At 49.9% G+C, this 19,473-nt stretch overlaps 1 protein-coding gene across 3 annotated transcripts in view; it reads right to left on the reverse strand.

Annotated features, from left to right (window-relative positions):
- Positions 1-19,473, reverse strand: part of SULF2 (sulfatase 2) — a 120,520-nt gene that overhangs the window by 58,172 nt on the left and 42,875 nt on the right. For all 3 annotated transcript variants that reach the window (XM_086702424.1, XM_086702425.1, XM_086702426.1), the window contains exon 3: positions 15,119-15,358. In XM_086702424.1, the coding sequence (XP_086558550.1) occupies positions 15,119-15,358 (240 nt within the window). The remainder of the gene's footprint in view (positions 1-15,118; positions 15,359-19,473) is intronic.

Raw genomic sequence — 19,473 nt, forward strand, 5'->3', positions numbered from 1 at the left:
GGGGCAAGGAATAAGCAGAGGCTGAAGGCTGCTGTCTGCCATGTCCCTTCACTCCTGCACGCTGCCTGCCTGTTTCTGGTGAGGTCGCTGCTATCGAGGAAGACTGAGCTGTCGTGGTTGGAGAGGTGGAGGGCGGGCTGCCTGGGCCTCGAATTAAATGCTGGCCTTGGCCGCACACTCCCTGGGAGGGCCGTGCATGTCCAGCAGGTGAAGCCGGGGACCCATGCATGTCCTGGAAACTTGACGAGTTGGGCAGGGCAGGCTCCCCCAGCACTAGGGACAGGTTTTATCACCGGCCGAGTCAACATCAGCAAGGGCTGTATTTGAAAATCTTTCTGCCCCTTTTATTTTTTTTTATTTTTATTTATTTTTTTTTTAATTTTTTTTTTCAACATTTATTTATTTTTGGGACAGAGAGAGACAGAGCATGAACGGGGGAGGGGCAGAGAGAGAGGGAGACACAGAATCGGAAACAGGCTCCAGGCTCTGAGCCATCAGCCCAGAGCCTGACGCGGGGCTCGAACTCACGGACCGCGAGATCGTGACCTGGCTGAAGTCGGACGCTTACCCGACTGCGCCACCCAGGCGCCCCTTTCTGCCCCTTTTAAAGCATGGTTTTGTCCAGAAGGATGGAGCGGGTAGGGGGTGGGGAGGTGGGGAGAAAATCCAACAGACCCTCAGAACAAGGCCTGGGGAGACTGTCGATCATGGGATATTTAATTATCACCTCGGAGGACGCTGACACGAAGCTGATCCTTCAAAGAGCGGCGCTCGATGCCATTAGGCTGACGTCCATTTCTATGACAAGTATTTTGTAACAGTCCCTTATTCTCCTGGAAGAAATCTACACGTAACAAAAGCCACTTATGCACATCATTTCCAAAAACATCAATACGATGCTCTAACTACAGTCTATAAGCAGAGTAAGAGGAAGGCAATTTACAACAAAGAAAAATTTCAGCATGAGCTTCTGAGCACATCCGTCAAGGAGCTGTGAGGGAATAGTCTGGGGCTTGGACCCAGACGCAGATTCGGAGGAGCGTGAGGAACAGGTGTAGAGTGGGTGGGCCCGCGGCAGGGGCCATTCAAATATTTTTGGTGGCCCCGCCCTCAGCGCCGAGATTTTCAGTAATACGGCATGACTCCTGGAAAAGTTTTGTATTGAGGTATGATAGTCCTTCCGTTTACTTCTCACTTAGCCTCCTGGACAATTCAGAGTGTTTACGTATAAAATGGATTTAGGGTTAAGGCTCAGATCACAATAAATGTAAAAGAATCCCCTCATACGATGATCTGGCGGAAGATTCAGAAGCCACGAGGAGCCCAAGGCAACATGGGAGCCCCGTGGGGCTCTCCTGCGCACAACAGGCCATCGAAAGTCCCTGGTTCCTGCCCCCCCCCCCCAGGAGGCCAGCAGCATCCCCAACTTTTAGAACCACCAGAAACGCTTTCATAGATTTGAGCCCCTAGGGGGCAGTGTGCTCCCTTGGGAACCACCAGGTTAGAAAAAAGTTTGCAAACCCGTGGCCTGTGGGCTGAATCCATCCCACAGGTGTGTTTGCTTTGGGTTTGCCTGGTGTTTTTATTTTTTTAATGTTTATTTATTTTTGAGAGACAGCATGAGCGGGAGAGGGCAGAGAGAGAGGGAGACCCAGGATCTGAAGCAGCCTCCAGGCTCTGTGCTGACAGCTCAGAGGGGCTCGAACCCACGAACCGCGAGATCATGACCTGAGCCGAAGTCGGAGGCTCAACCAACTGAGCCACCCAGGCGCCCCTATTTTATTTTTTTAAAGTACAGCAAACAGTCCACATTTGAAATCTGGACAATTTCACATAAAAATCTGGGTACCACACTTGTGACGAATCAGAAGATCTGGCACCTCTGGGCCCACCCATCATCCAATGGGCACATCTGGCTGGGCTGTGGGGCGGTGCCCCCTTCCCCACCTGGCCCCTTGAGACGCTGGACTTTGGTTTCTCTGGGTAGAAAAGGGCTCACACAGGCCTGGCAGAGAGCAGACCCCTCTTCGGCCTTGGGCGGGCTGACGCGTAGGGGTGCCCAGTTTCCCCTCCTTTGCTGAAAGCCCTCCTACTCTGATCTCCCCCTGCAACAGCACAGAGGGTTCTGCCGGAAGTGACCTGCTGGCCAAGGGCTGGGATGTGCCGAGTGTTCAGAGAATGAGGACCTGTCCATGGACAGGTGGGCCCACAGGCCCCAGCTTGGAGCCCTCCTGCATAGCTGCCCTTGGTCCTGAAACCTGACCCATGACCCAGCCACAGGATGGCCTGGGAAGGCCTGGAGAGGAAGGGCAAAGGAACCAGATCGCCGTGCTCAGACTTGAGGGGGAACAGTACAGGAAGGAGGAGAGGCATCCGCCTCAAAGGCGTGTGTGAGCGTTAAGATAAATCATGTAACACACCAGGAGCAAGGTCTGGGCATGGCCAAGGCTCAATAAGAACAATTCGCATTTTTTTCTTAATTAAAAAAAACTTCTTTTTGAGAGCGAGCGAGAGAGTGCACACACACAAGTGGGGGAGGGGCAGGGAGAGCGTGAGAGAGAATTCCAAGCAGGCTCTCAACCACGCTCAGTTTGGAGCCAGATGTGGGGCTCGATCCCCCGACCGCGAGACCATGACCCGAGCCGAAACCAAGAGTTGGATGCTCAACCGACTGAGCCGCCCAGGTGCCCCAGAACAACTTGCCTTTTAAAAATCACTGTTGTCATTCTTTTTATATTCTGGAAGGTTTGTGTGCCCCCCTCCAAAAAGATTTTGCTTGAACGACACGCTACCCCGAGGCTGTCCTACAGAACTTTTTGCGATGATGGAAAACGTTCTGTATCTACAGCATCCGATCTGCCACCCACGCGCACCCACTGGGCACTTGAAACGCGCCCCGTGTGACTAAGAAACAGAATTTTTAACGTGATTTGTTTTTTTTTTTTATTTTAAAAAAAAAATTTTTTTTTCAACGTTTATTTATTTTTGGGACAGAGAGAGACAGAGCATGAACGGGGGAGGGGCAGAGAGAGAGGGAGACACAGAATCGGAAACAGGCTCCAGGCTCTGAGCCATCAGCCCAGAGCCTGACGCGGGGCTCGAACTCATGGACCGCGAGATCGTGACCTGGCTGAAGTTGGACGCTTAACTGACTGCGCCACCCAGGCGCCCCTAACGTGATTTGTTTTTAATTAGCTTAAAATTAAATAGTTCCCAGTGGCCGGTGGCTGCCATGTTGGGCCCAGCAGCTCTAGTGTTGGTCCTTCTAGAATATTCTGGGGAGTTGCAGCTAGGACCAGGGAGAGGCTGTGCGAGGTCACACTTAGCCTGAAAACCCTCTCAAACTCTTGGAGGCTCAATAGGTAGGCTTTAAACATCCACCGAGTGTAGTCACCCTGCCTGTCACTTTTATTCGACTTCCACGACTCTTTCAACTGCCCACCAAAGTCAGAGACTCCCTGAGTGAAATGGGAGTTAGAGACCCCGGTGAGCAGAACCAAGGCCACTCGCCGGCGGGCTGGGCGGCCGCAGCGCTCCACACTCAGGACCACAGCGGACCATGAAGGGGGAGGCAGCGGGTTTTCTGAGGGTCCCCGCTTGCTTGCAAGGTTTCCGCGTTTAACTCAAGACTCTGCAGCTTTGCACGGAGGTCAACGCGTCGCTGTGGGGATTAAATAAGATGGCGTGCACGGAAGACCCCAGCTGATGGGGGTTGAATCGGGTCCCCCAAAATATACGTTCAAGTTCTAACCCCAAGTGTGTGTGAATGTGACTTTATTTGGATATAGGGTCTTTGTAGATGCTCATCAAGATGCGGTCATTAGGGTGGGCCCTCACCCAGAGACTAAGTGTCCCGAGAAGAGGGGAATTTGGACACGGACACGCACAGGAGACAGGAGAAGGCCATGTGAAGAGAGGGACCCTCAGGGAGGCGGCCACGTGAACACAGAGGCAGGGACTGAAGCAGTGTGGCCACAAGCCAAGGAGCACCGGGGACTGCGAGGGCCACCAGGAGCTGGACGAGGCAAGGAAGGATCTTCTCCGAGAGCCTTCAGCAGGAGCGAGGCTCTGTTGACACTTGATTTCGGGCTTCTGGCCTCCAGAACCATGAGAGAATATATTTCCGTTCTTTGAAGCCACCAGTTTGTGGGGCTTTGTTACAGAGGCCACTGGAAACCCATACGCCAGCTCCTGGGCAGGGACAGAGAGAGAGCTCCCGCGTCGGTCGAGGGCAAACAGAAATTCCACCCACCGGCCTCACTCCCAGCTTTTCAGAAGTTGGTAAGCGTGACCATCTGTGTCTTTCCTGTGGCCCCCTTTCTCTTCCGGCCCCAGGGAGCACCCCCCAAAAGTGTGGGCACTGGTCACCTGACCCTCAAGGGTGGAGTCCTGTTAAAGGCACCGCATAACTTACACGTATACGTTGTAACTCCACTGCACAGATGGGGAAACTGAGGCCCAGAGGGGGGCGGGTCTCAGCCCAAGGCTACAAAGGAGTTAGAAGCAGAGCCGAATTCTCTAGAGTCCTGCACCAATGTTTTACTTGTTTTGAAACTTAAATGTCTTGGAGAAAGGGAGTGACCGCTGAATCGGGAGTTTAAAGACAAATGTGGGTGCCCTGGGCCAGCCTGGGCCCTGGGGGGCTGCCTGGGAGACTCGTAAGGTGGGTCTACTTCGAGGGGTGGTCACACCCCCAGGCCGGAGCTGGGGGCAGCTGGGTGAGGGAAGAAGGGACCAGTGTGTGCACGCGTGTGTGAGCCCACTTGAGGAGAGAGGAAGGGAGCGGGGGGCACAACCAGGAGAAAGGCCAAGTGCAGAGAAGGCCGCCATTGTGAAGGCAGGACAGCTGCACCAGGGGCCCAGAGGACGCTTCGCGGGAAGAATCCGAGTCCTTTCTTCTCTGTGCGTGTGCAGAAGGGCCAAGAAGAAAGGAGGAGGGGCCGAGATGGTGGGATGGGGGGGTGGGGAGGAGAGAGACAGGAGAGAAAAGAGAGAGCATAGAAAGCTGGTGGAGGGTGGGGGTGGGGGGAGCTGCTGGCTCTGGATGGAATTTGCAGACTCATCCATGATGGTCCTGCCACGACTCCCCGAGCACCTATGACGGGGCAGGCCCTCTTTCAGGCACCGGGATGCGGGAGAGGACAGCCCAGGTAGTCCCTGCTCCCAGTGAGCTGACATTTCAGAAGGGAGGTAACCAGTTAGATCAATGGCGGAACGCATGTTAGTGGTAGAAAGGGCCAGAGAGATGGATGAAGCAGGGTTTGAACCAGGGTCCTGAAGGGGGGACGGTGACATGTTCCAACTTGGGAGGCTGAACAACAAATATACAGATATACGTTAAGTGCTGACAGGAGCTCTGAAGGACGATGAAGCATGGTGAGGGGATGAAGAGGGGAAAGGAACCCTCTTGTGGATGTGCCCCCCTCCACAGCCGGCGCATTCTAGAACGCAATGAGGGAGGGGCTGAAGGCTCACCACCAGTGCCCACATCTCTACGAACGTCTGTACCAGATGGCAGAAGCTGGGCACGGACACAGCCTCAGAACGGCCAGACTCAGATGGCAACATGGAAGGAGAAGGCGTGACCCACGAGGAGACAATGGACACTTCTGTCTAATTTGCCAGAAAGCGCCGGAAAAGGCGTCCCCCCTCACCCGCAAAGCAGTGGAGTGGAAATCCGTGACTGCCACCTCCATGCGTTTTTCCTCCTCTTCGTTCCCACAGCCCTCGATTGATTTCCGCTTTGCCAGAAATTGCCAAATCGCTTCTTGGCGTGGAGGTGCCAATGTGCATTCCCACTGCTGATGTATGGGGCTTCCTGTTTTCCCACATCCCCTCCCCCCCGCCCCCCCGCCAGACTTTGCTGTGATGGGGCCTCTGAACATTGGCTATGGCCATCGTGGGCTTAATTGGCATTTTACTGATCACCAGACAGGTTGAGCGCGTGCTACCAATTTGGAGCCGTGTGTACAACTTGAATGGATCAGCTTATCCATCGTGACGTTCATGGGAACACTGGTCTGGGGAGGTTGTGCGATGCTACGATGCTTGTGTAACTCATCACATCCTCAGAGCTAACACTGCTTAAGGGCTTACTCTGTATCACCGTTCTAACGTATTTGATCCTCACAAAACCCTATGAGCTGAGTAACATCCTTAGCCTTAGTTGCGGTAACCGACGCTAAGAAGTTAAATGACTCGTCCAAATTCACTCAGTTAGAAAGCGGAATCAGAGAGACTCTTAACGACAGAGAACAAACGGACAGTTGATGGAGGAAGGTGGGTGGGGGATAGGCTAGCTAGATGGGTGATGGGCGTTAAGGAGGGCGCTTGTTGGGATGAGCACTGGGCGTTGTACATAAGGGATGAATCACTGGTTCTGCTCCTGAAACCAATGTTGCGCTGTATGTTAACGAACTAAAGTTTAAATTAAAAAATGCCTATTCAAAAAAAAAAAAAAAAAAAAAGAAAGAAAGTAGTGGAATCAGGATTGGACCCCAGGCAGAGCCCTTGCTCTCAATGGCTTTGTGAAGAGCGGGGAGGCATCTCCTTCCAAGAACACGACAGAACTCTGACTCGTGGGTAGGTAAGAGAGCATGGTCGGGCAGCTCACATGGGCTGAAAGTTAGGACTGAGTGCATTTTGTGAAAACCGAGGAGGCAATTCATCCCTTTCAGGGTGTTTATAATTGAGCTCTAGGTTCCCGGAGAAGCCCACACACAGAAGCACCCGTGAACAAACTGCTGTTTACCCCGCTTTGCCTCTCTCACTTCCTGCAAAACACGGGCTGGCAGAAAGCACGGGGATTGCAAAATGAGCAAATCTTGTCAAAGAGGCAAGGTTTTGCGAAATGAATTAAAGGGATGCTGGAGGACGGCTCGAAGCACACGCCAATCCACTGACAAAATTCTGGTCTGTGAGGTAACTGAAGAAGAGACTGTTAGAAAGGATGGGGAGTAGTAAGTACTTCACAAGGAGGAGATTCAGGAGTCAAAGGATTAAGAGAGGCCCTTGCGAAAACCGATCCAATCCCGAATACTTCTGCAAAGTATTGATGTTGATCTCCCGTACTCAAAAGAGTATCACAGGGGCGCCTGGGTGGCGCAGTCGGTTGGGCGTCCGACTTCAGCCAGGTCACGATCTCGCGGTCCGGGAGTTCGAGCCCCGCGTCGGGCTCTGGGCTGATGGCTCGGAGCCTGGAGCCTGTTTCCGATTCTGCGTCTCCCTCTCTCTCTGCCCCTCCCCCGTTCATGCTCTGTCTCTGTCTGTCCCATAAATAAATAAAAACGTTGAAAAAAAAATTAAAAAAAAAAAAAAAAGAGTATCACATACACAAGTGGCTGTGAACCGTTACTGTACTTTGATTTTAATCTTCCCTCAGCACCCCTTTGCTTCTCCTTCTACAGGAAAGAATTTCTAGCTGGGAATATGGTCACCCAGCATGAAGACTGCCCTTCCCAGCCTCCTCTGCGGTCACGTGTGCTCATGTGACTTGTTTCTCATCAATGAGGTACAAGGAAAAATGGAGAGCAGCTGAAACTCTGATCAATCTAGGAACACCTAAATATATGAAGCAAATATCGACAGATCCAAAGGGAGAAACAGACAGCAATAAATTAATCGTAGGGGACTTGAATGCCCCACTTCTGTCAATGGATAGGTCATCTAGACAGATAATCGTAAGGCAACATTGGCCTTAAATGACACGTTGGACCAGATGGACTTAAGATTTCCAGAACATTCCATTCCAAAGCAACCGAACACACATTCTTCTCGAGCGCACATGGAACATTCTCCAGGATAGATCATATGTGGGACCACAAAACAAGTCTTAATACATTTAGGAAAACCGAAATCAGATCAAGCAACTTTTTTCCTACCACGATGGTATGAAATTAGAAATCAATCATGAGAAGAAAACTGGAACATTCACGAATGTGTGGAGGGAAAACAACATAAAACGGAACAACCACTGGGCCAAAGAAGAACTCAAGAGAAATTTAAAAAACACCCTGAGACAAATGAAAATGGAAATAAAACATCCCAGAAGTTACGGGATACAGCAAAAGCAGTTCTAAGAGGGAAGTTCATAGCGATAAATGCCAACATCAAGAAACCAGAAAAATCTCAAAGAAAGCACGTAACTTTACACCTCAAGGAACCAGGAAAACAGGAACAAACAAAGCTCAAAGTTAGCAGAAGGAAGAAAATAACGAAAATCACAACAGAAATAAGTAAAATAGGGACTAAAACAACAATAGGAAAGATCAATACAACTAAGAGCTGGTTCTTTGAAAAGATATACCAAATTGACGACTCTTTAGCCAGACTTACCAAGACAAAGAGAGAGGGCTCAAATAAATAAAACCAGAAACGAGAGATGTTACACAGAAATACAAAGGATCATTAAGAGACTATACTAGGGGCAATTATACACTCACAAATTGGACAACCTAGAAGAAAGGGATAAATTCCTAGAAACACACAACTTACCAAGACTGAATCGTGAAGAAATTGGAAATCTGAATAGATCACTTACTGCTAAGGAGATTGAACCAGGGATCAAAAACTTCTCAACAAGCAAAAGTCCAGGACCAGACGGCTTCACTGGTGAGTTCTACCAAGCATTTAAAGAAGAATTAATATGAATCCTTTGCAAATGTCTCCAAAAAAACAGAAGAGGAGAAAACACTGCTAGACTCATTCTATGAGACCAGCATTACCCTGATACCAAAACCAAAGACACCACAAGAAAATTACAGTCCAATATCCCTGATGAACATAGATGCAAAAACTGTCAACAAAATATTAGCAAATGGAACCCAACAATACATTAAAAGGATCAAATGGGATTTATCCAGGGGGAGCAAGAACAGTTTACCATATGCAGATCAATAAATGTGATACACCACATTAACAAAGTGAAGGATAAAACCGTATGATCATCTCATTAGATGCAGAAAAAGCATTTGACGAAATTCAACATTCATTTATGATGAAAACTCTCAGCCAAGTGGGTATAGAGGAGAAGTACCTCAACACAATAAAGGCCGTATAGGATCAGCCCACAGCTAACTCACTCAACAGTGAAAAACTGAAATCCGTTCTTCTAAGATCAGGAGTAAGACAAGGATGCCTACTCTTGTCACTTTTTTTTTTAAATGTTTTAATTTATTTTTGAGATAGAGAGACAGAGTGTGAGTGGAGGAGGGGCAGAGAGAGGGAGACACAGAATCTGAAGCAGGCTCCAGGCTCTGAGCTGTCAGCAAAGAGCCCGACGCGGGGCTTGAACTCACAAGCCGTGAGATCATGACCTGAGCCGAAGTCGGACGCCCAACCGACTGAGCCACCCAGGTGCCCCTACTCTTGTCACTTTCATTCAATGCAGTATTGGAAGTCCTAGCCAGAGCAATTAGGTATGAAAAAGAAAGAAAAGCCATCCAAATTGGGAAGGTAGAATTAAACTCTCACTATTCGCATATGACATGATATCACACATAGAAACCCCAAAATAACTTAGCGTTTTTATTTATTTTTGGGACAGAGAGAGACAGAGCATGAACGGGGGAGGGGCAGAGAGAGAGGGAGACACAGAATCGGAAACAGGCTCCAGGCTCCGAGCCATCAGCCCAGAGCCTGACGCGGGGCTCGAACTCACGGACCGCGAGATCGTGACCTGGCTGAAGTCGGACGCTTAACCGACTGCGCCACCCAGGCGCCCCCAAAATAACTTAGAATAGACAAATTCAGTGAAGGTGCAGGATACAAAATCGATACGCAAAAATCCATTGTATCTCTATACACCAGCAATGAACTATCAGAAAGAAAAATGAAGAAACAATCCCCTTTACGATTGCATCAAAAAGAATCAGATACCTAGGAATAAATTTAACCAAGGAGGTGAAAGACCCATATGCTGAAAACTGCCACATATTCATGAAAGACACTGAAGAAGACCCAAATAAATGGAAAGATATTCTGTGCTCATGGATTGGAAGAATTAATACTGTAATATGCCCACAGTACAAATGGAGATTCAACCCAATCCCTATTCAAATTCCAGCGGCATTTTTCACAGAAATAGAACAAATAATCTTAAAACTTGTATGGAACCACAAAAGACCCCAACTAGCTTAAGCAATCTTGAGAAAGAAGAACGAAGCTGGAGGCATCATGCTTGCTGACTTCAAACTGTATTACGAAGCTACAGTAATCAAAACAGTATGGCGTTGGCGTTAAAACAGACACACAGATCAGTGTAACAGAACAGAGCCTAGAAATAAACCCACACAGATATGGTCAACTAATTGACATCAAAGGAGCCTAGAATATACAATGGGGAAAGGACAGTCTCTTCAATAAGTGGTGCTGGGGAAACGAGCCAGCCACACAAACAAAATGAACCTGGACCCCTGACGTCATCCACAAAAACGAACTAGAAATGGATTAAAGACTTGAACACAAGACCTGAAACCATAATGTGACATTAGTCTTGGCGACGATTTTTTGGATTTGACACCAGAAGCAAAGGCAATTCATGACAAACATAAATAACCGGGACCACACCAAACTGAAAAGCTTCTGCACAGCAAAAGAAACCATCAGCACGATGAAAGGGCAACCTGCCGAACTGGAGAAAATGTTTGCAACTCTTTTATCTGAAAAGGGGTTAATATGCAAAAGATATAAAGAAGTCCTAAGGCTCAACAGCAAAAACACAAACAATTAGTAAAAAGCGAAAGATTTATACGATCTGAAGAGAAACCAGAGTATTGAAAACACAAACAATTAATCAAACAAGGGGCAAAGGATCTGAATGGACATTTTGCCAAAGAAGACATCCAGGTGGCCAACAGGTATGTGAAAAAGTGCCGAACGTCACTCATCATCAGGGAAATGCAAATCAAAACCACAATGAGATATCACTTCACACCTGTCAGGACGGCTGTTACCAGAAGGACAAGGGACAGCAAGTGTGGGTGAGGGTGTGGAGAAAGGGGAACCCTCGCGCACCGCCGGCCAGAATGAAAATCGGTGCGGCCACAACGGAAACACTACGGAGCTTCCTCACGAAACTGAAAACAGAACTCCCATACGATCCAGCAATTCCCCTTCTGGGGATCGATCTGCAGGAAATGAAAACATGAACTTGAAAAGATATCTGCACCCCTACGTCCGCTGCAGCATTATTTACAACGGCCAGGACATGGAAAGGAGCTACGTGTCCGTCGATGGCTGAATGGATAAAGATGTGGTGTGTGTAGACAAGCAACGATCATTCAGCCGCGCGAGTGCAACCTTGTCATTTGCAACAACAAGGATGGACCTTGAGGGCATCGTGCTAAGTGAAAGAAGCCAGAGAGAGACAAATACTGTTATGATCTCGCTCATATGTAAGAATCCAAGAAAACAACACTGAGCTCGTAGATACAGAGGACAGATTGGCGGTTGCCAGTGGCGGTGGGCAGGGCTAGGGGTCGTACCCCAAACTAATATAATGTTATACACCAATTATACCTCATTCTCAAAAAAGCAAATGGTTGAGTCTCTGGTCAATTCGTGGAGCAGGCCCACCAAAGAAGCACGGGCTTTTATTTTTTAATTTTTCTATTTTTTCCCAATATATGAAGTTTATTGTCAAATTGGTTTCCATACAACACCCAGAGCTCATCCCAAAAGGTGCCCTCCTCAATACCCATCACCCACCCTCCCCTCCCTCCCACCCGCCATCAACCTTCAGTTTGTTCTCAGTTTTTAAGAGTCTCTTATGCTTTGGTTCTCTCTTCCACTCTAACCTCTTTTTTTTTGGTTTCCTTCCCTTCCCCCATGGGTTTCTGTTAAGTTTCTCAGGATCCATTTATTTTTATTTTTTTAAATTTTTTTTTTTTCAACGTTTATTTATTTTTGGGACAGAGAGAGACAGAGCATGAACGGGGGAGGAGCAGAGAGAGAGGGAGACACAGAATCGGAAACAGGCTCCAGGCTCTGAGCCATCAGCCCAGAGCCTGACGCGGGGCTCAAACTCACGGACCACGAGATCGTGACCTGGCTGAAGTCGGACGCTTAACCGACTGCGCCACCCAGGCGCCCCTCTCAGGATCCATTTAAGAGTGAAAGCATATGGTATCTGTCTTTCTCTGTATGGCTTATTTCACTTAGCATCACACTCTCCAGTTCCATCCACGTTGCTACAAAGGGCCATATTTCGTTCTTTCTCATTGCCACGTAGTACTCCCATTGTGTATATAAACCACAAGTTCTTTATCCGTTCATCGGTTGACGGACATTTAGGCTCTTTCCATAATTTGGCTATTGTTGAGAGTGCTAGAAGCACGGGCTTTCAACTGCAAGCAATAAGTGATTGCTCTCTTGAGTCTCATACACAGCCAAACTTAAATCCAACTCAACCAACTTTGCTAAATACCCGTGAAAATGCAGAGTTTAATGTGCCTAAAGACCCAGAAACAGCAGCTGACCACTGGTCCTTGGGAGACTAAGGTTGTTATACGTTCTAATTTGAGTCATACCTATCAAATTCATCTAAGAGGAATTTTCAATTCATTAGTTTCCTGTCATTTTCTTCAATCAACCAACAATGACCAGCATAACTAACATTATTAGTGGTATCTTTAAAATGTTTTCACCTTAAATAGCAACTTAATATGAAACTCAAGTCAGAGCTTCCTAGCTGCCAGGGCAAAGAGGGAAACTATACAGGGTACATAGCTCTTGCTATTTAATGACCCGGAACACATCAGGCCATCAGAACAAACAGGCATCTTCAGGGTCCTGAGTTCTGAAAGTCACGCTGCAGCAGGGTCTCTTGCACAGAGAGGCATTCTAACTGTAACGAATAAAATCCTCAGGGACGGTTTTACAAAAAATGTAAATGCTCTGTGTATGGCTATTTACGCTTGGACGTTATGATCCCAGTCTTCACTGAAGCGATACCGAGTAAGCATAGTTGGATGAAAGCAAGTCTTTGGGAAGACAGCTTTTCGGCGACGTGTGCAAATTCAAGAACGAAGTTTGGGAAATCAATTTTGAGGAACATTTATTATTGAAATAGTCCCTTTTCTTGCGCCAGCTGTATGACTCTAAGGCATTCGTCACCGGTTCCCACCAGGAGCGCCCACGATATCACAGGGTATGTGTTTCCTTTCAGTGTGAAGGATGCTCCAAACTTGCTTTGAATTCCCACGGTCTTCGGTTTCCATTTTGGTTGTGTCACAAGCACCCCAATTGAGGACTCTGGGCACATCTCTTTCCTGGGCTGCAGTTGTCCGGCTATCAAATAAGGGGTGTTGATGAGAACACCTTAGGGTCCTTACTGTTCTTTTAGCATCCAAATCGGAAGTTTTCTACACAGACCTTTCAGTCAGATGTTCTACAGGGGGTCTGTGAGCTATACTCTGCCTTCAGACAAGCTTTTGTTTGGCCCACGGTGTACATTTTTTAAGAAACTGATGATGGCAACGTTTTTTTTCCCCTTATATCAGCATATTTCAGCTACACATTCAGGTTAGAAATATGCGAAGATTGGTACTCCTGGGCACGAATGGCTATAATTATCTGGACCGGTGTAGAAGATGCCCCTTTCCGTAGGTGCCCTCTGGTGTGCTGCGGGACCCCCGTGTCCTGCTTCTTTATTTACATGCAGGTCCCCACAACCAGCTGCGCGGTGGCCCGTGCTGACCTCTGACACGTGCGGCTCTCTGCAGAGATCCAGGAACCAAGCAGCTTATGCGTATGGGATGGAGGCCTTCTGAGTTCTCTCAGGAGGCCCCGCTTTCTGGGTGACCCTGGCAGGAGAATCAGTCCACAAGAAGATGCACCTTCCTCTTGTTCCCCACCCCGACGTGCCCCGCCAGCCACACGGGTATCCCAGGGAAAGCACCCCCAGCCTGGAAGGCTGCTTCATCTCTGAGCTCAGCTGAGGGAGGCGTCGATCCCCCCCCCCCCCCGTCACTCCCCCGGATACAAGCCCCTGGTCACTCGGACGCGACTTCTCAGGGTGGCAGCATCCCAGCCGCAATGTCTGATTTCACGATCGCCTCGCTCGGCTCTCAGTGGGGAGTGTTTACTTTTTCAAAATTCAATTTAATGGAGTTTTGGAGGATTGAGCATGGTGCTGGAGGTAAGTGTTTGTAATTGTGTCTTTGCCCCAGGCCAGCAGCCTGACGGGTGAGCCTTGGGAACCGACCAAGGTACCTCCTGCAAGATAGACCGGAAGACCTAATTGCTCCGTATCCATCCACGAGACAGCTCTGCAGCACCGACCACAGGAGAGGTGGGGCGTGCCGGGTAGTGTAGACGGCCAAGTGTAGACAGGCCGTCCATGTCAATTTCCAGGCCATTCTGCAGAGTGGCCACACAGTCCCACACGTGCTCCTGTCCATTTTCCACACCAGTTTTCATCCCTGCCTCCCACCCCAATGTTCTTCTGGAACCTTCTTCCATGCTGATGGTCTGAAGTCAATAAACCGGTCCCTAACATAACACATGGTGAATACAAACTCACACATAAATACTTCTAGCCTCTCTCTGTATTATATTTCATATTTTAAGTGGACTCATCAAAAAAATTCAAATTGCTTTGAAAAGGTCATGTTCTTTCACTACTATAGGCAAATCATTTTGTATTTTTCTTTTTTTAATATTTTATTTTTCTTATTCTTTTTTTTCCTTCTATTTTAGAGAATGAGGGAGCGAGCTTGTGTGAGCGGGACAGAGGGAGAGAGAGGGAGAGAGAGGGAGAGAGGGAGGGAGAGAGAGGGAGAGAGAGAGAGAGAGAGAATCTCAAGCAGGTGCCATGCTCAGCGTGGAGCCAGAGGCGGGGCTCAGTCCCACGACCCTGGGATCACGACCTGAGCTGAAATCAAGAGTCCGACGCTCCACCCGCTGAGCCACCCAGGCGCCCCTCGTGTCGTATTTTCCTAGGGCCCACGGGCATAAGCGAACGCTTTTAAGTTAAAAAGAAGCGGTCCACGGGCTGCCTGACATCATCTCCAATCCCTGCAGTACACGGTCCACATGCTGGTCTGAGGTCGGGGCGCCGGGCCCCACATCCAAAGCTACGCGCCCGCCCGCCCGCCTGCGGCCTCCCGGCTGCCCTTACCTGTCCGGTAGCCCGTGCTGTTGAGGTACACGGCGAAGGTGCGGCTCTCGTGCTGTGCCTGCCAGGAGGGCGAGGAGCAGTTCTCGTTGTTGGTGTAGGTGTTGTGGTTGTGGACATACTTCCCGGTGAGGATAGAGGACCGCGAAGGGCAGCACATGGGCGTGGTCACGAAGGCGTTGACGAAGTGCGCCCCGCCCCGCTCCATGATGCGCCTTGTCTTGTTCATCACCTGCATGGAACCTGCAACCAGGAGCCAAGGTGAGTGTGGCCGTTCCCAGCTGGTGCCCGGTGGGCCACGCGACCGCTGGGGACAGGCGCTGAGTGGTTCTTAACCCCATCCCTGGGGAGGGGGCGCGTTTTGGAAATCTCTGGGGACACATGAGGGGGGGCCACAACGGTTAGTTGTGAGCATGGGCCAGTGAGGCACTGTGGGGTAGTCCTGTGCAAGAAATATCCTGGGTTCCCAGTCCCGCTGCGTGCTCATGGGGAGTAGATAAAAACCTGTTTGTCATACATATAAACCAAACATCTTTTTTTTTTTTTTTTTTTTTTTTTTGCAGGATATTAACATGCAGTGTATTTATTTATTTATTTTTGGTAAGCAACCACTATGTAAACCAAGGGAAGATTATACTTTGTTTTGTTTGGAACTTGCCCAAGAATCGTTCGTTTTTACTGAAATCGGGTCATGCCAACCCACCTGGCTCACCTCCCTGAACACTCCTCTGCTCCTTTGTCCACATGGTCCTTCTAGTTTGGAATCCACTTCCCACCTCTCTCCAGACTCGAGCCATCGGCCAAGCCACACCTCTTCCAGTGATCACACTGGCTTCGGATTCCCTCGAGCGCGTAGTATGCATGCTGCAGGTGTTATTAGGGCTTAATTATATACCACTGGGTATCGTGGCTTCGTTCGCACCTTTTCTCGTTCGCGAACGAAGCTGCAAGCAGCGAAAGGCGCTCAGGACGGAAAGGAAACTAACGTGCAGGAGACCTACTGTGCACAGGTGCTTTCCTGGTCCCTGCTCCGCTGAGGGCCCCACGAGGGCAGAGAGTGCGTGCCCTGCTCCGTGCTGAATTCTCAACGCCCTCGTGGGGTGTGATACACAGTAGGCACTCAATAAGCGTTTGCAGAGTGGATGCGCAACACTATGGCTGGTATCAGGATATTTAGTAGGGTTAGGGAAATATTCAAGGGAAATCCTTTCTCTTTTCCTCCTCCCACCCTCAGTTTCCTTCCTTTTCCTTAGAGTTCTTTGGGTCTGCTGTGGATTGAGTGACGCAAACTCTCCCCCACCCTCCATACGTCTTCGTCCTCACCCTCAACACGTGTGAATGTGACCTTATTTGGAAAAAAGCGTCTTTGCGGGTGTAGTTAAGGATCTTGGGGTGAGATCGTTCTGGATTACCTGGGTGGGCCCCAAATCCAATGACAAGCGTCGTGTAAGAGCCAGAAGGGAGAAGACACACAGACACGGTGGGGACAGCCATGTGAGGACCGAGGCAGAGGCTGGAGGGACGCAGCCACAGGCTAAGGAACTCCCGGGGCCCCCAGGAGCTGGAAGAGGAAGGAAGGATTCTCCTCTAGAGCCTTCGGAGGAAGCATAACCCTGTCAACACGTGGATTCCGGACTTCTGGCTTCTAGAACTACTGAAGAGTAAGCCAATGCAGTCTACCAGGCGTTTGTGGAGTTTTTACTGGAGAGGTGCCCAGCCCAATCACCAACAGCCCCTTAGAGGTTTTAACAAAAACGAATCACTCTCACCTCAGCACTCTGTCCCTACAGGCGAAGAATGAAAAGGAGATTTATATGGCTCTTTTATCCCATCTTTCTGCCAAATAGGGACGGAATAGAGTTAGAGCTTCCCTGAGGCAAACATAGATCATATCTCCTCACTATTTAAAACCATCGGATAGCTTCCCGTGGCACTCGGAAGGACAACGGAATTCCTTACTGTGGCCTAAGACTCTTCCAGACTCTTCCAGACTCTTCCAGACTCGTCCTTGCTGCCAAGCCACCTCCCATGTTCCTTTGGCCTCATCTCTCCCCTCCCCCTTGCTCACTTGGTTACACTGGCCTCCTCATGGTTTCTCAAATGCTCCACTCCCATCCCTGCCCCAGGATCTTTGCACTGGCTACCGCTTCTGCTGGGACTCTTCCTGAGACATCCCTTTGTTGGCTTATCCCATTTAGTCAGATCTCAACTCGACATCACCTCCTCAGCAAGGCCTGGCCAGCCCCCCTGCAGCACTTGAGCTGGTTTTTATCAGGGAGGCCCTTCTGGCACCAGGTGTGTTTCCTGAGCCTCTTGGCCAAGGCTGGCAGCGGTGGGTGGAGGAAAGAGCCAGCTCTGTGTGACGAACTGAACAGGAATTATCAGGCCCGGAACCGTGTGAACATCTATCCTCAAGGTCACACGCCCTCCCAAGAAGCCCCAGGGGACGCAGTTGTAACTGAAGGCAACTACAGGTATGACCTCCCTCTGGAGGGGACAGATGAGATGGGCTTTCCGAGGTCCACCCTGCGAAGCGAGCAGGGCACAGTCTCAGGGTTCAGCCGAGCCCTGGGGCCTCACCAGCCTCGGGGCCGCTCCTGGGGAAGGCTTTCTGGGAAGGCCTCCCACTCGCCCATGGGTTCTTTCTACCCTGAACTTTTACCACGAATTGAGACATCGGCGTCCCGACGCCCGAGGCCCAAGCCTGGACACTAGCCACGTTCCCGGCCCGCGGCCTTTGCCGGAGCTCTGCCCTCTGCCTGGAGTGCTCCCTCCTTCAGGTTACTGAGCAAACGTCAAGTATCTCAGGGGAGGCCTTCCCTGGCCCAGAATCTGGCAGGGATTTAGGCCTGCTTTGTTCGCCGTTACATTCCCCAGCCTAGAACAGTGCCTGGCACAGAGTAGGTTCTCCATAAACGTCTGGAAATTAACAGAAGATCTGATCTTACTGTTTGAGGTTTCTATAGAACTCAGGAGCCCCAGGTGGTTCGTATTCGTAGACATGTGTGTTTTGTGCAGCAGGTTCGAAAACTCTGCCTTTAAAGAGCATGAAATCCATCCCGTGTTCTCCGGTTTGCTACCCTAGCCAGGGCTCCTTATGGTCCCACATCCCACATCTGCCCATTCACGTACCCGCCAGGCGCCTGAAGGCCTGGGTTTGGCAGCCTCCTAACATAACTTAGTGGATGAGACAGGTCCAGCTTCTCCGTGGGGTAGAGGGCAGTGTTATCCGTCAATAATAATCGTTATGCTCGCTGATAGTCGCAATGGCCGAGTGCCGGCTGTGTGCACGGCTGGGCACGCGTTATGCGCCGTTTTACTTAATCCTTTCAACAGCCCTTTTGAGGACAGAGAGCGAAATGCCCAAAGCCACACACGTTTGGAAGCGTGATGTGAGGGCTCAAACCCAGGCTTGTCCGGCGGGGACGGCGGGTGCTTGGAGTCAGGTTCAAGAAACGTACGGTTCACACCGCACGGGAGGTAGCATAAATACACCCAGGAAACATACTGAGATCCCAAGCACTTGGTCAATTCTCGACCTCAAGGAGGCTCAGAAGAGTCCTGGCCTGGAGGCCGGGTCCCCCGGTCATCCCAGAGGTGACTTTAGCTGGCACACCGGCGGTGGGAACAGCACGGGGGCACATCACCAAATATCAGGGACACCAGCCGTGGGCAAGTGATTCCCTCCACTACTGATCAACACAAAAGGCCAACTGGTGTGGTCACGTCCTTGACAGCTACACAATTCCTGCCTCAACGGGGAGTGAACCAGTCGCCTGTCAGAACGCTCAGGGCGCAGCAATGTTGGCTTATATTTAGTCGACTGGCTTGGTTTTCCTTTCCTTAGAGCAGTTAATCCTGGCTTCTCTCATTTAGGGTGGCGGAATCTTGTTCTTTTCTTTTTTTTAATATTCTTTAAAAAGAATTTCTTAATGTTTATTTATTTTTGAGAGACAGAGAGAGACAGAGAATGAGCACAGGAGGGGCAGAGGGAGAGGGAGACACAGAATCCGAAACAGGCTCCAGGCTCCGAGCTGCCGGGACAGAGCCCGACACGGGGCTCGAACCCACGAACGGTGACATCATGATCTGAGCTGAAGTTACACGCTTCACCGACTGAGCCACCCAGGCGCCCTGAATCTTTTTCTTAAACACACACACACCAATTACAGCTGATTAATGGAAGTCCACGGAAGGGGCGCCCGGGTGGCTCAGGTTGAGAACGGACTCTCGATCTTGACTCAGGTCGTGATCCCAGGGTTCGTGAGTTCGAGCCGTGCATCCAGCTCTGTGCTGACAGTGCAGAGCCTGCTTGGGATTCTCTCTCTCCCTCTCTCTCTGCCCCTCCCTGGCTCATG

This window comes from Puma concolor, chromosome A3 (genome assembly GCF_028749965.1).
Source record: "Puma concolor isolate L17-30 chromosome A3, mPumCon1.1.hap2, whole genome shotgun sequence".
Taxonomy (NCBI): Eukaryota; Metazoa; Chordata; class Mammalia; order Carnivora; family Felidae; genus Puma; species Puma concolor.